The 16,429-nt window shown below is 35.2% G+C and overlaps 1 protein-coding gene across 3 annotated transcripts; it reads right to left on the bottom strand.

Moving 5' to 3' along the window:
* Nucleotides 1-1,063: 1,063 nt before the first annotated feature.
* LOC6643863 (putative gustatory receptor 28b) lies at nucleotides 1,064-10,390 on the bottom strand. Of its 3 annotated transcripts, none has more exons than XM_047010658.1 (3): nucleotides 9,806-10,390; nucleotides 1,460-2,017; nucleotides 1,064-1,384 (listed from the first exon to the last, which is right to left on the bottom strand). In XM_047010658.1, exons 1-3 carry the CDS (start codon nucleotides 10,388-10,390, stop codon nucleotides 1,256-1,258), a joined length of 1,272 nt encoding a protein of 423 aa, XP_046866614.1. In that variant the 3' UTR covers nucleotides 1,064-1,255. The 3 variants fall into 3 exon arrangements, with proteins under 3 accessions (XP_046866614.1, XP_046866615.1, XP_002066897.2); XM_047010659.1 differs by lacking the exon at nucleotides 9,806-10,390 and adding an exon at nucleotides 7,015-7,661; XM_002066861.3 differs by lacking the exon at nucleotides 9,806-10,390 and adding an exon at nucleotides 2,676-3,308.
* Between the last annotated feature and the right edge of the window lie 6,039 nt (nucleotides 10,391-16,429).

Raw genomic sequence — 16,429 nt, 5'->3', positions numbered from 1 at the left:
CAGTATATACAAGCCTACATGCAAAATTTCAGCTCTGTAGCTTTTACGGTCTAGGAGGAGTTTGCGTTGATCCAGACGGACGGACAGACGGACAGACGGACGGACGGGCGGACGGACGGACGGACGGACATGGCTATTTAAACTCGTCTCGTCGTGCTGATCAAGAATATATATACGGAAATGCTTCCTTCTATGCGTTGCACACTTCTGACCAAAATTAATATACCCTTTTTGCAAGGGTATAAACATAGACAGAGAGAAAGTAAGAAGGTATCTGAGAAGCTGTAACTTAGAATTCGTATCAGAAGATGGAGTTGCAGATGAGATGCAATTGTTGTTACCTTTTGAGTAGCTGATCTATAGGATACTGGGTAAGTCGATAATAAAATTTTGATAACACCCAATTTATTGACGGCTTTTGGAACATATGCTTTACATTTATCTTTACCTTTAAGCCAAGTAGATTTATATTCACAACATTTTAAGTTGTAGTTGTTTGATCTTTTTGGAGTTTAGGAATATGATGCAACACATTAAGAAATATTAAAATAATAGTTTTCATAAAGATACTAACAATTCGTTAGCGCAATTTTCAGATACCACTATTCATATAGTGGTCTGATCCTAATAATTTCTAAACTTGGTCAGCTCAGCTCAATAACCACAAGTTTTATCTTGATACCTTATAAACTGAAGCCGTGAAATTGATTTAAACAGGCGTGTAGTCAGACAGGAATATATTGATTCAACTTCTTGTGATGAGTGAGAATATACATATACATTTTTTGGGTTGGAAAACTTTTCCTTCCGTGCATGTGACGAATTATAACTATCTTTCCCTCTGTAATAGTATAGAAAACGCAAATACATACATATCTAGGAAGTATGGAATCACATTAATATTATTACACATGAATATAATAACTATAAATTCAAGGGCTTATTTAATTTCCTTTGAAATATTTCTAAATTTACTTTAAACTTTAAACTGAACTATTTAATTTGAATTTCCGTTTCCTTTTTTCTCCACAGAAATTACTCTCAATTTAATATTTGTTGGGGATTATCGATATTTATTGCTAAACATTAATTTCCAAACAGGATAATTGAATTTGGGATAACATCTAAAAAAATATTTATATATGTATGTGTCGAATTGTATTAGCTGCGCACAGTTGGACGTATTTCTTTACAATATTTCACCCGCTCCATTCTCGCCACTTCATCGTCATTTCATCAATTCAACAATATTCATCTAGAGAGTGTGATTCGCTGTAATATTATTCAAGGCTTCACAGCAGGAATACAGATGACTATTATTGCTTGGGGAATTCGATGTGAATTGCAGCAATATAATGAGATAAGTTGTCAATGCGCCGCTTATCTATTTGAGAGTAAAAGCAAAATGTTAAAGGATTGAAATCTAATTTTAAAACATATATTCAATTTCTATACTCACTGTGAAGTAAAGAGTTCGATCTATATTGAACAGGCCAGCTGCTGTGAAGTTGATTTTCAAATGCATCAACTGCATGGAGAATTGTTGCAACTTCTCTTTAACTTCCACCGATTTGGTCTTATTGAGTAGAGCATGGACTATGCCGCCAGTTTTCTCACTCTTCTTGATGGCCCGATTACTGCCCTCGACTATGGAAATTATGGCAATCAGATATAGAATCATTTGGCATGAGAAAAATGTAACAAATTCCACAGTCTTGAATTTGCTTTCTCTCTTTGATTTGCCCAACAATGTTTCCAGAACATAATAGGCATCGAATACGATTATGAGAAACGCAATCGAAATGATGGTCAATAGCTGATAGGTAAAGTATTTATTAGCTGTGGCCGCTGCCTCGCAGATTAGATGATGGATTTCCATGGATTCTTGTATTATTTCAGCTGGATCCTTTGTGACAATGGTGTACATGGAAAAGGAGTCAAGACATTGTAGGGAACGCTGCTTTTGTGTGGCTTTCAAACTGCGAGAATCCCATTGATGTGCCAGATTCTTAAGAACCTGTAAAGGAAGAGAAATATAAATATTAAAATCTCTTTTAAAAGGTCATTTAGTAGAAAGTTTTTTTACTTCTTTATTAATTCATAAATTTTAAAGGATATTCCTACCATAGATCATATTAGAGATAAGGAGATATTCTAAGCAATATATTTACAAATTGGCAGTTTATCACTTTTTATAATGATTATGACCTACATGGCGTATGAGTGATCTACCGGCTATAAACTCAAACTAAAACTTGGAGTAACCCATTACAGCATTTGGTATAAAGTTTAAACATAATTTCGAAATTTTTGTTATCACTTTTAATCACTATAGTATGACCTTTTAGGTCACATGGCGTATGCGTGATGTAACGTGTAGAAAAAGATCTAGAACCAGAATTTGGTCAAAAGTTTAAACATAAATCCAAAATGGCTTTTAACTAATTGTGTTTGATATTATTCACTTTTCGAAAAGGTCAATATATATATATCAAAAGGGATAGCATTTGTTTAGAAATGATTTTCTACCAAATGGACTGACGAATGTTTGCAACATCATGATAAACTAATTGTAAGATTTAAGTTAGTTTACTTGGGCCTGAGTACTTTTCCTTTAAAATTTTATTATTTAACATCGAAAAAGTCTTCTTAAATCGCAAATATCTTCGACCCACCTCGTTTAAAACCTTCAAGTGCTGCCAACATCGATGAAGGAAAGCCTCAAAAAGCAATACACAGCTGAGTAGAAAGATTTGTGGTACATAAAAGGCCACGGTGGCTGTGTAGATGGGTCTCACATTATTCCACAACAACATGCACAAGGAACTAGCCAAATAGGCCACTTGAACAGAACAAATTAACAATAATTTCACATGTCTCAATTGCATAATTCGGTTATAATTAAAACAAACGCCAATTTCGAGAAGTTTATCATCAATGTGATAGACTAAATCACATAGTTTGATCAAGAGTCTGACACGAATGGCACTGCATGTGAATAGAATACACATTCCGGTCATGCCAATAAATTTCTGCAGAGAATCTCCCACTTGGGAGATTTCCGATTTAAAGAAATAATTCACTATACTCTGTTGTTCAATGAGAGCCGAGAGGAAGCAATAGCTAAAGAAACTCATTTGAATTAGGGCATTTAAATAGCCCAAGCGACTGAGCCGGAAATGGCGACCTCCTAGTGGACCCTTTAAACGAAAGGGTGTCAGGCCGAGCAAATAGGTGAAGAATAACAAACTTTGCTCTGCTCCATAAGCATCACTCGCACTGAACATTTCCTTGTAAAATTTGCCCATTTTTATTTAAACCCGAAACTATAAATGACAAAACTGATTGGCTCCCAGACATTTTATAGAAACTTTCACTTAGCTTCAGTTTGATTGTGTTATTAATATTTCATCAACCTGGGCAACACCTTGAAAATTGTTGGTAATGGAAACCTGTCAGTTAGTTCCACGTTCCAACAGTTTTCATTTAATGGACAGTTTGCTTTACTTCATTCAACTTTGTTTTTGTTTTGTTTTTTTGCGTTGTTCTTTTTCTTTTTCTTTGTGTCTTGTTCATAAAATTATAAAGTATATTTTGTAGGGAGGGAGGTAAAAACGTTTATGACTTGCCAACTTGGGGCTAACGGGGTGGTTAAGTCATTTAATTAATTGAATTTGGTCTAGAACTAATAATTGGCTTGTTAAAGAAACGAGTAAACCATTAAATTTTCTCACGAGACTTGTTCACATTTTGAGTATTTTATTTTTTAATAAACTAATTCTTTGACTTAATTAAAGGCATGGGACTTTTTAAGAGTTTTATTAAAGTGCATCAATTAAGATGTAAAACTTGACCAATTTTTTTTTTAACAAATTCTTTGACTCAATCCAAGGCAAGTATTAATTAAGTATTTATTTAGTTTGATTAAAGTTTATTAATGGAGATGTACTTAAAGTACACCGATTAGAGCGGGTTGTTTGTCAATTTTCATTAAAAATTTGTTAAAAACGATTTATTTATCCGATTGTACCATATTCTTAAAAAAGGAAACTCACTTTCAAGTTTCAAAAGAGAAAATGGAATTAGAATATACTGAAAGTATATAGACATTGGAGAATATATTTCTAAAAGGATATGTAGGAAAACATTTTTCGGTGATCCCTTTATAAATAGCGGAAAAAAACTTTAAACTTTTTTAATATTTTTTTTTAAATTCCTGTTTAAGATTAAACGCTGTTATTCACTTAAGGTTTATTCCTTAAATGAAACCTAATAAAGAAACAAACACAAGGAAGTAAACTCTCAATGTCACGACACTAAAATTTTCAATACAAACTCAATATCTCCTTTAAAATTCCTATTCAAGGGCGTATTGAAAAATATTAATTTAAAATGACAAAAATTACACTATATCCGAATTTTGGAGCTCTTTATAAAAATTCATTTAGAAGAAAAAAACGTTAGAGATAAGCCCACAAAATTTAAAGTACATCATCTCAATTGAATGTCCAATTGAACGCTATAAATTAACACATCAAACCTTTTCACTAACAATATATAAAAATCGTATAAAATCAGAATTTTAGGAATAAAAACATGTATGTCTGAAATTTTTTGCCGCCACTACAGTGCACTGTAGTTCTTTAATATTGTTTTACAATATAAATAAATATTTTAGGGGAATGAATTACTTTGAGAGTCATTTGAAAGATTGATACTTCTAACTAAAGTTGTATTTTGCAAGTCATTCACAGAACTAAAGGTTTTTTCTATCTAATTTTTGGGTACACTTTATATTAACGAAACCGAAACCCAAACGTTAAAAAGACTTTTTTTTGGAAAATAATGCATCATGAACTTAGATAATGTTCACAGTGATTTCAAATTTTCCAAAATTGATCAATTTTACTTTAAATTAAAAAGTGTATAGGATTAGTTTTAGCCTTTTTTTCTTGGTTGGTTTAGACCGCCATTCTACCATCTTTAGGAATGGTTTGGTAAAGTAATATTTGAAATGATTTCAATTTTGAATATTCCGAGAGTATTTTTGAATTATAATCTTTTATTAATGTTAGATCTTCAAGAAACAATCTGCTCTGAAATATATCTTTCTCTCAACGCGAATATTTCTTATCTTAGTACCAAAAAAGGCGTATGACTGCTACCCAAATAGAATATCAACTAACAACTTTATCTAATGCCAAAAAATTGATTTAAAGTAAGGAAAACTTGTCTGTGACAATTAAATGTTATGTTAAGCATAGAAATCATTTCATCTCTTTAAAGAGAAAACCTTTCATTGTGCTTAATTTCCCATCTTACCTTATTAACCATAATGAATCGCATCTCGACCAGATATGTGAAACAGGAGAACATGGCAATGGCAATGGATATGATTGTATGTTGAATGATGAATGTGAAGTGTAGAGCCCATGTTGGAGCCATGTCGCTGGAATACAGGACCGAAAAGGTGCCATAGGTGAAGAAGACGTTCACAAAGAACATGGTGATCAACAAGGCATAGCTGAATCTCAAGACTTTGCTGTACATAATCTTAACACCGCACGTTTGCAATTGCATGTCCATGGTGTGGAATTTCTGCAGACACTGTTCCAGCCGATGCTTGGGTATAATGGCAGCCAAATAGATGACAGTGACGCCAATGAAACCGCTGACAATCTGCATCATGTCGCCAAAGTAGGTGATGCGTGAACGAAAGAAATAACTGGCCACCGATTCACAATTGTTGATAATGGTCAGCGAATAGCAGACGGTATACAGAATAATGTGCATAATTCCGTTCACATAGCCGAACACGGATTTCTTAATGTCCTTGCGACGCGTTTTACTATCGGAGCAGATGTAGAAAGAAGTAAGACCATGCAAATAGGTGACATGGAATAAAGGACGCAGACACTCGTACAGTTGCTTGGCGGACAACCAATGTCGCAGGCGTCGTCTCAAAGGACTTAATTCCACCTCCACATCGGTTTCCACTTCCTTGACTTCCATTATGTATATTTAATATTCCTGTAATTTCGACTGCTTCGTTTGAGCTTCGTCAGACAACTGACTAGAAGGTTAGCAGAATGTTTTGCATTTCACTTTGCCGGTCATACGAAATGACAGGACAGGAGGTTCTTAGGTGGGGTTCCGGTGAGTGAAAGTAAATAATTTTCCCATTTTTATGCCGCTGGTTAAACTGTTGCATTTTAATTAATGGTGGTGGACATTTTTCCCCAAGGACAAAGTATTCCACTTTATTCCCTCTATTCGTTCGGCAATTTTTTTTCGTAACTGACTTTATCCTCTTGGGTATTTACCTCTATTTAGATCAATGAATGACCAGAGACTACTTTGTCATCCACTTTTTGTTATTTTTTTTTTCTCATAAAAATTAAGCCTAATGAATTTTATGGTTACAATATGTTCGCTGGTATTTATGTGGCTTACAATGACCATAAAAATGGCTTGTCAAATGTAGGTGAGATTTAGGAATTAATTCGCCGAAAAAGTCAGTTGTTATAAGAAAATTTAATAGTACTATATACTCTTTTGGGGGCTTGTCAACTATATGAGTTCGTGGAAAATGTCTTAAATGGCAAATCGACTCCTAGAAGTATACTATACTTGTTCATAAATTTTAAATATCATTAATTTAAAGGCTTAACAAAGGTTTTTTATAATTCAAAAATCTTAACATGACTTATAATTCGACCCAAAAACTTGTTCTACTAGAACTTTTGATATTTTTCGTATTAAAAACCATAAATGACGCCTTAAACTATGCAATACTTTTCTTCCAATTGCTAAGCCACCTGCAAATTGTCCACCTTCATTACTTAAATGTGTCAAAACAAGTCCCACACAGTTCATTAGAGGTAAAAGGATTAACATAAATTAATTATCACACTTGATTTACTGCCATTGGCAGCGGTTTCAATCAGGGAATTCCCCTTTGGTAAATAACACTAGTCTTTGTTGTTGTTGTTGTTGATGTTTACTTATTCGTACCTGATTGATGATACTCAAACGACGCTCGAAACTGAAGGCAATGACACAAAACAAACAGATTGCAATCGAAACGACCGAATGTTGCAGAAAGAACGTCATGCAGACACAAAACGACGGGGTGACATCCAGCGAGACGAGCAACCGGAAAACGCCAACAAAATAAACACCCAAAATCAAAAGTTTGAATATCAAAACCAAAATCGAATAACGAAATATACGTGAATATTTCACTCGTACGCCAATATTTGAGAAATTTGTATCCAAACTGTGTAGAATGGTTAGAGTGCCCAGCAGCTTGCAACGTTTCAGTATGGCCGAGGTATAGATCACAGCTCCAGCGATGAGACCATTGAAAATTTGCAAACGATCACCGATCGTGGAGATTTCTGTGCGAAAGAAATAACCCACAATGGATTCACCTTGCCGCAGCGATGATATATAACAAAAGCCACATAAAAATATATAAATAAATATATTGAAAACACCGAAACAGGACATCTTCAGATACGATTCGCCCATTTTGCGGCGGACCACATGAAACGGTGTTAGGCCATACAAGAAGGTTAGGAAGAACAGAGGACGCAGAGCCTCATACACTTGTGACGAGATAAAATACTTGCGTACGCGACGCAATGCTGTGGACATGATGATGGGCGACCGTTTGCCTCTAGCTATCAACGCGAACTGCAGCCAGGATAACGACAACACTTGCGACCTAACCTTCGTCTGGATGTGGCGGTAAAAAAAAGAGAGAAAAAATGCAAATAAAAATAACAGAGAAAAAAACGAGAGGTACATGCTCATAATGAGGTTTCAGGATACCAACAAGTGTGTGCGTGTGTTTGTGTATCTGTGTGTGTGTGTTCGTCGAGGGGATGCCTTGGGGAAAGGAAGCATAGTCAAACAGACGCCAGACATTGAGTTGTGGGTGAGCAATGGATACATATGAATGAGTTTGCTGTGTACTTCTCGTGACCAGCAATTCGTTATCATCATCAGCATGATAATCATTATTGTCACTGTAGAGACAGACACTCATGTGACACTCAGTTGGCTAGTCACACTCCAACTGGCTGACTAACGATAGGGTTAGGTTTGGGGGTGTCGTCGTCGAAGAAGAAAAAGGCCTTTCCCTGCCATATGCTGATCAGTGTTTTCTATTCTGTTTGACCAGTATGCAAAATAGTTTATTTTGGCACTTGACATTTGAGGGACATTTTGGGTCAATAAGCTAGAAAGATAAAAAGATTCAATTCTAATTACAGGAATTACATTTAATTAATGAACATTTTGTTGGTTTCAGAAGTAAGTCATTGAACTGGAAAGTTAATTACTATTTATTTAATCAATCAAATATTAACCACACAGACAAGTAAGATAAAATTGAATTACTTCCTTCATTTACAAGGTATGTAGTTACATAGAACAATATGTAAACCGAAGTTTAAGGTAAAATGAATAGAAAAAAGGTATCAAAATACTTATTATTTTCTTGTAAAATATTATTAATATTTGCTTACTAGCTTAAGAAGTAGAGAAGTAGAGTTGATATTTTTGAGTAGATAAAATTTGTCCCCCAAAGTATACACAAAAATTATACATTTCTATTTTACGAAAAAATTATGTAAAAATAAAGGATATAAATAAAATTAACTTGGGAAAATCCTTTAAATATATGTAGCTGGACCGATTTGTATCCAATATTTACAAAAAATATCTCATTGGGCGGACAAGAAAAACTTAAGGAAAAGATCGTGAGTATGATTTAGTGTTGTAAAACGGCATTAAAAGTAAAAATGTATAAGACAACATTTCAAATTATAAGTTCATTTAGCTGTCTTTCGTAAAAAATTTAAAAAAATGGTTGCTCGATTAGGTGATTTCAAAAAAACAATAAAAATTGGATTATTAATAGGGTATTTGGAGATGCTCTGGAAAAATCTAGTGTATAATTTTTTTGTAGTTTTGTTTACCTTTAAAATTTTCCATCTCTTGAACCAATCCGGAACAATTTATTTGCTTGTTCATCAACTGTCAAGTCACTTGTTAGATGTTAATTTAAATAAGAATTTAATGCATATGTCGGACTCAGCAAGCTAACCTTTCCTTGTTTTATACCATACAATTTCGACTTGAATTCTTCAATATTACTCAAAAATCGTCCAAGCATTCCGTTTTCAAATTGTTTCGCTTTTAATCCTGCCTATCGCCAATATATTCTGCTTGTAAGCACTGATGGAAATGTCCTTGCCCTATGTCGCCTATAATGCAATAAAACTGGAACTTTGTTTCGAATCCCGAAACTTTGTATAATCCTAATCTATTTGATCACTTTAAAGTCTTAAGTTTAGATCTATTAGTTCTCAGTTTGTTTTTAGAGGCTCGTGATTACAATGTAGGTTACTTTTTGGAAATAGTAAACACTTTTGCAATGGATTACTTTGTGGCGTACTCTTTTGAAAGGGGTGGAGTACTGTAGCCTTCGATTTAGGCCAACTGTTTATGAAAAGCTGCCATACAAAAATGGTGTGATGTGATTGCATGTGATTTCTTGATTAGAAATGTAATGGATTAAATCGATACTGTGTACAAAGTAAATCAGTTCATCAACAAAGTTCCGTCTGGGAATCTAATAGAGTAGGTTTATTAGGCTGTTGTACAGAAATTTACAATGGGCTTGATAAGCTAATCAGAGACCAAACTAATCTATTTAATTACTTATTCATTGGAGAGTTCGATAGGAAGTTAAGTTGCTTTCGTTATAAATAAACTTTTTGTTATGTCTACTCACCATATGCAATTGAGCTAAACGTCGCTGTAACGATCGAGAGATGGCACAGAAGAGGCAAATTGATATCGATATGGCCACCAGATCGTAGATCATAAGAAATGTCAATTGCCACGAAGCTTGCACTTCCATATTGGCCAGGCACACCAAACATGCGACAGTTACAAAAATATCCAGAGCTGCTACACACGTCAGGACTATCCAGGTTGTGTTCAGTATTCTATTATAGTTCATGGGAAAGTGTAGGGCCAGAAGTCGTCGATCGATTGCCACGATCAATTCGATGGAGCGTCGAAAGTGACGACGCAGAAACAAAGGCAATATGAATACCACAATTGCGGCACAAATACCGCCCAAGTCATGAGCCCTCGTGGTAAATGCCGAGACACTGTTGTTCATGAAGTGACCAATCAGACTCTCATTGCGCAGATTGATGGATGCATAGCAATAGGAAATGAGCAACCAACGTGAAATGACATTCACGAAACCATACCAAGTCTCTTGAATTGCCAGTGAATTATGAGGCTCTCCGACTTTTGCCATGTGATAGGGTATGATGCCAAGGCCATAGGCAAGGCCAATCAGCATCCGAGTGCCTTCATAGAAATCGTTAGCCCTAAAGAGGCAGTGCCACAGACGTTGGCCCCATCGAATGCCCCAGCTACGGCAAGAGCTTGACGTATCCGCCAGGTAACGCAACATTTTCTATACTAAATTTGTTCACATACTTTTCTGCGCATTTGTTTAATTCGATTGTGCTTGTTGTTGTTGTTGTTGCTGTTGGTGCTTGAGCTGTTATCAGAGATTAAATCCGTATCGCTCGAGTAATTGTTGTAGACCCTCCATAGCATGTCATCATCATCATCATCATCATCGTCATCACCATCGTCATGGAGTGCGCCATGGGAACAAGCTCAATTTGCATTTAGCTTTGCCCATAGGAAGTTGTAATTGGAGGTGTGGTCGATTGGATTTGATGAAATCGGGTTTAGTTATCTTAATTTGCTTTGGCTAATGAGCAAAGCGTGCGCTGCCAAAACAAATGCCGGTTAGATAAGGTATTAGGGAGAACAGCCCTCAATTAAAAGTCCGTAAACTACATATATACTTTTACAATTTTTTTACACAAAAAAAAAAGACAAACATATGAATCAAACTTTCTTTAAAGTTAATTTCAGATTGGTAATTAATTGAGCTTAAAACAAATGTGTGTAGAAAGAAGAAACAAGCCATTACAAGCAAACAAATATACTAAGACAAATAGGCACATAATTGGCATCAAGTCGAACATCATATGGAGGCAATTGTAATTTCAGTTCTATGGACTTCAAGAAGATCAACTACTTATATATGTGATGAATATGTAAGTAATATTTGTAAAATGAAATTTAAATGTGGTTTGAAAATCAATTGAATCATCAACTATTTTCTGAATGAAAATTGGCGAAAAAATAAAAAAGTAAGATGAATTTGTTTGTGTAATAAAAAATCTTTATTTATTCATGTAAATCAATTTCATCCCCTTCAAATTAATCCTCCCAAAAAAATACAAATATGCCAAAGTTTTTTTTCAATCCTCGAAACATGCCAAATAGTCCCTTTCCGGAATAGCCATCAGCGCCCCCTCCGATTCAGCTTTTTTCAATTTTTGCAATTTTGCCAAAATGGTCACAAAGAACGAGTGCAGTGTGAGACGACTTTCTTGCAACGAGATTTGACTTTTCGTTGGCCCCAATGGTCTTTCAAAATGGTGTTCACACATCCTTCGGATATTCCGATCATATCATTAGGGTTTTTAACAGTTAACCGATTTTCACTTCATTGACGTTTTGGTCATCTGTTGACGTCGATGGTCGTCCGGAGCCCTCCAAGTCATCATCACATTCTCGACCCTCTTTGAAGTCTTTGTACCACTTATAAACATTTTCCTGCGTATCGTATATGTATCGTCAAAAAAAAAAAAAAAACAAATATACATAATTCAAAGTGCATTTCTTTTGTGGAATAAAAACTAATATTCTATGAGTTTCTGTTAATAGTAATAAAAGTAGGTATGTGAAAATAACGTAGAAAGTTAGTTGAAGTTACTGATATTTGGTTCTTTAACCGCGCGATTATGGTTAAAATGTATTAAATTAATGTTCAAACTCATTTTCGGGCTAAAATCTAACTAACTAACTAATTTGTATGTTTCTCCTAAAAAAAACTTGCCTAAATAAATTAAAACAAAAAAAGTAGGTACATACATATAAAAATGCAGTGTTATAATTTTGTCCAAATCGGGCAAATCCGATTGCAAAACTGAAAAAATTGAATTTATATTTTCGTCCTACTAATGTGAATGCAAAATTTTATACCTTGATCTTTTAAATTTGAATTTATGCCGAACAAAAAGTGAATGTATTCCGATTTCATGTAAATTTTATGTTAATAACGGCCTCTATGAAACTTTGATTGGATGGTCCATCGGCTAAACCTAACCTATGCCAATAACATATGACGTATACGCAGAGTATGTCAGCGAGTCTAAAGATAAGTAAAAGTACAAGTATAGACATAATTACAATACTTATTGGTGTTATAAATCAATTCATAAACGTACCACTTAAAGACGTAAAACACGTAAAAGCTGCAAAGATGATAAAAATAGTCGTTTTTGAAATGAGGGTCAAATCGATAAATTAAATTTAATTATAGTTTCAAGTGTCTTCTTCTACTGCACTTGTTTATTACTAGAATACTTAATGTTACACTTTTATTATACGCAGCTTTGCCGAGTAATGAATTGAGATGAGACTACATGGAAGTTAATCACTCGAAACATAGTTTATCAAATGAGTCAAATAAAATCTCAAATAATTTCGAAAAAATATTAACTGCTTTGAATCACATTTTAGTTACATCATAATGTTTATTACTTAATCTTTTTACGTGTGGGATAGATATAACTATAACTTCCCTAGCGAAGACAGATCAATAAAGATCTATATATGTATATATCTATGTTATCGAAAACTCTTCTGAGGATTAGTGCCAATGTATGCAGATGACCTAACACCTTTCGGCAAACATTTTACATAGAGTTAATTCATCTATATAGATATAAATATAAATACATATATATGTATGTAAGTCTGGGCCGACTTAGTATTAGCTTGGCAACAAGATAAACTGGTAAGCAAGACGAAAACTGGCTGCCATCTTGAACAATGCAAACGAGGATGATTGCATAATGTGGACCCGCACACACACACAGTCCATAGTTAATGAGCTCTCAGCAACAACTGCAACAACTTCAACACCCACAACAACAACAACTCGAACTACGTCACACTCGTGTCAGCCACAAATCAAGCTTAGAATTTTGTCGCACAATTTGTTAGCAACAACAATACTAAGAAAAAAAAAAAAAAAAATGCAACCGCAATGGAAGGTCTCAACATCTATCCACTTCTGCCCTGGTCGGTTGGCCCTCCCCTTTCCTCTCTCCTTCTCTTTCTTGCCTGTCTTCTGCTCTCTTTTTTCATCTCCTTTGACAATGGCGCCAAGTTAACCGAATTTTTCCCACGTGCAACGCTGAAGAAAATTTATACATACATAACTATTTTTCGACATGAAAATAATGAATAGAATTTGCAAATAAATTACCAAATTGGAATTGAAATGAAAACTGAAAATAAAATGGAATTTTAAATGGACTAAAAAAGCCCTCGACATCATGAACTTGAAATGCACAAGATTAACTTATAAATAAGAGTTGAATAAAGTAGATGAAGCTAAAAGAAAACGAGTTAAAAAAACCAGAGGGCCGGGGCTAACTTCGACCGCGTCAAAGTTTGTATACCCTTGCAATTATTTTGGTAACTCTTTCCTTACCTATAGCCATCAAAGTGGCAAAACGTTTAAGCTAAAAAGGCTAATGTTTCCGAAAGAACGGCCTACATAGGAAATAACGAAGATATTGATCAAAGTCACTGTTTTCCACCGATTGTTCCTATGGGAGCTATATGATATAGTTACCCGATCCTTATTAAATTTGGCACAGTCATTAACAGATATATTAAACTAACAAATGTTTAATTTGTAAGCAATCGCGGCAAAATTAACGAAGTTATTGACAAAAGTCACTGTTTTCGAAAGATCGTTCCTATGGGAGCTATATGATATAGTCATTCGATCTTGATCAAATTTGGCGTAGTCGTTTATATGTGAAATTAACTCACCAATATTAAATTTCACGACAATAGCTCAAAAAATAACGAAGTTATTAAGAAAAGTCACTGTTCGTGACTTTGCCATTTGTATGGGAGCTATATGATCTATTGATCCGATCCGGCTGAATCCGAGATATACAACGCCTGCAGTATATACAAGCCTACATGCAAAATTTCAGCTCTGTAGCTCTTACGGTCTAGGAGGAGTTTGCGTTGATCCAGACGGACGGACGGACGGACGGACGGACGGACGGACATGGCTATTTGAACTCGTCTCGTCGTGCTGATCAAGAATATATATACTTTATATGGTCGGAGATGCTTCCTTCTATGCGTTGCACACTTTTGACCAAAATTAATATACCCTTTTTGCAAGGGTATAATAAATAAATTATAAGCGTTGTTTTTGACTAAGACTAAGAGAAGAGCATAACTGAAGTTTGACTAGCTGTGGATCAAGTGCCTGCTGGGCTAAAACCCATTCTACATTTCTAGATGAAAGTGAAAAAGAAAGAAAGTTCTATTTACTACTGTAAACTCTCTACTTTTTAAAGTAATTAATCCCTTGGGATTGTCTTTATATTTCCGGATTTTATTTATTTTCAAATTAAGTGCACATGCGGTCTTATTGACTATATTCAAGAGAGTGTGCCCGTACCCCGCCTTAGCGTATTATACCCTTTTAGTGTGCCCAAATTCGGTTATCGGGGAAATTCACTGAGACGAGGAGCGGGCTTATTTAAAATATTCCTAATGTTTACATTCGGCCAATCCTGACATTTGATCGACCTCGATCATACAATTCAACAAACATACAACATACAATATACATATATACAATACATACAATATACATATAAATACTGCTTATCAAATACATATTACAAACAGAAACTCACAGTTTTATCACACGCATGCATCCACGGCTTGAGTCGGGCTGATTCTAAGATACCTTTGTAGGGCAATTGAGTAAGTTGACAATCGTCAATATCAGTGACTTCGTAACGGTCATTTGGAAGAACTCGATTTATCTTATAAGGACCACGGTATTTAGGAGCGAACTTTTTGCACGACCCGGGAGTGACATCTACATTGCGAATGGCAACAAAATCATTGACTCTATAGGATAATGGTGCCCTATGCCTTAAGGCGTACCGCTTTTCATTGCGCTCCTGCGATAATTGAATTTTCGCACTTGCCTCTTGCCTAGTGGCCTCAAGGTTACAGGGGTTTTCTGAACTAAATTTCTCGTCAAGATACTCGGTTAATTCGTCTACTAAGGGGCCTCGCTGATCGCAACCAAACAACAACATTGACGGAGTTTTACCGGTACTACACTGCACTGAGTTATTAATAGCGAACTCGACACGATTAACTAATTTATACCAATCGGCTTGGGCTAAAGGTTCTGACAGCTTTCCCAACATTGGGGTCAACACACGGTTCACACGTTCGACCTGTCCATTGGCTTGAGGGGCAGCAGTCGCTACTTTAATGTGGTCAATATTTCGATTTTCTACAAACTCAGCAAACTCAAACGGCGTAAAACACGTACCTCTGTCGGATATAACTCTTCTTGGTCGGCTATAATAATCAAAATATTTTTCTAACGCGGCGGTTACTTCTTTGGTACTAGTGGAATTTACGGGATACAATTTGACAAACTTTGTAAATGCGTCAATCACTACCAAAAGGTGCTTTCTTTTTGATGTAACACTCGGTAAGGGACCTAAGTGGTCAACATGGATAGTATCAAATGGAATCGGACTTTTCGGAATACTATGAAAGGTTCTATTATGTATAGTTCTTGGAACACTATGTAGAATACACGGCAGACAATCTTTTATAAACGACTCAACCTTTGGATTCATTAATGGGAACCAGTACTTTTCTTTCAAATTGTTTACACATTTCTCAACGCCTAAGTGACCTAGTTTCTCGTGACACCTTCTTATTAATTCCCCTTGCATGCGAGCCGGTGCATACAAACACAGTCTTTCCTTAGCATTTCTTTTGTACACTATACCATCTATTAACTCAAATCCAACATCATTGCCTTTTTCTAAATTTTCTCTTAGTTTACGGATATCCGGATCTCTTATTTGTTCTGACTGCAATAATAAATCAACATCTTGCGGAGACGCACCCACTACACCAACCAGGTTTGCCGACTCATTTCGATCGAGCTGGTCACTTCTTTCGATTTGGTTACTCAATCTCGGATCAACAGAACTTTCATTTAAAGAAACGCAAGGTTTATTCTTAACCAGTTTTAACCGACTTCTTTCTAAACATAGCTCACACGGTCTGAAACAACTCTTCGCTAAATGAACACACGGGTTTGTCCCAAACGGTCCTAAATAATTCTTCCCTAAAGGAGCACATGGTTCTATTTTACACGGGTTTATCTCAC

Source organism: Drosophila willistoni (assembly GCF_018902025.1).
Source record: "Drosophila willistoni isolate 14030-0811.24 chromosome 2R unlocalized genomic scaffold, UCI_dwil_1.1 Seg167, whole genome shotgun sequence".
In the NCBI taxonomy this organism is placed as follows: domain Eukaryota; kingdom Metazoa; phylum Arthropoda; class Insecta; order Diptera; family Drosophilidae; genus Drosophila; species Drosophila willistoni.
Note: the sequence above shows the minus strand (reverse complement) of the source record. Positions and strands in the feature narration are given on the sequence as shown.

What these genes read in the sequence shown, in the direction of transcription:
- LOC6643863 (XM_047010659.1), bottom strand. Translation starts at nt 7,659, where the DNA reads ATGTCCACAGCATTGCGTCGCGTACGCAAGTATTTTATCTCGTCACAA. An exon ending in GTTTGAGTATCATCAATCAG is followed by an intron (nt 2,018 to 7,014) that starts GTACGAATAAGT and finishes CTTCCTTTACAG; the next exon opens with GTTCTTAAGAATCTGGCACA. An exon ending in ATCGAACTCTTTACTTCACA is followed by an intron (nt 1,385 to 1,459) that starts GTGAGTATAGAA and finishes ACTCTCAAATAG; the next exon opens with ATAAGCGGCGCATTGACAAC.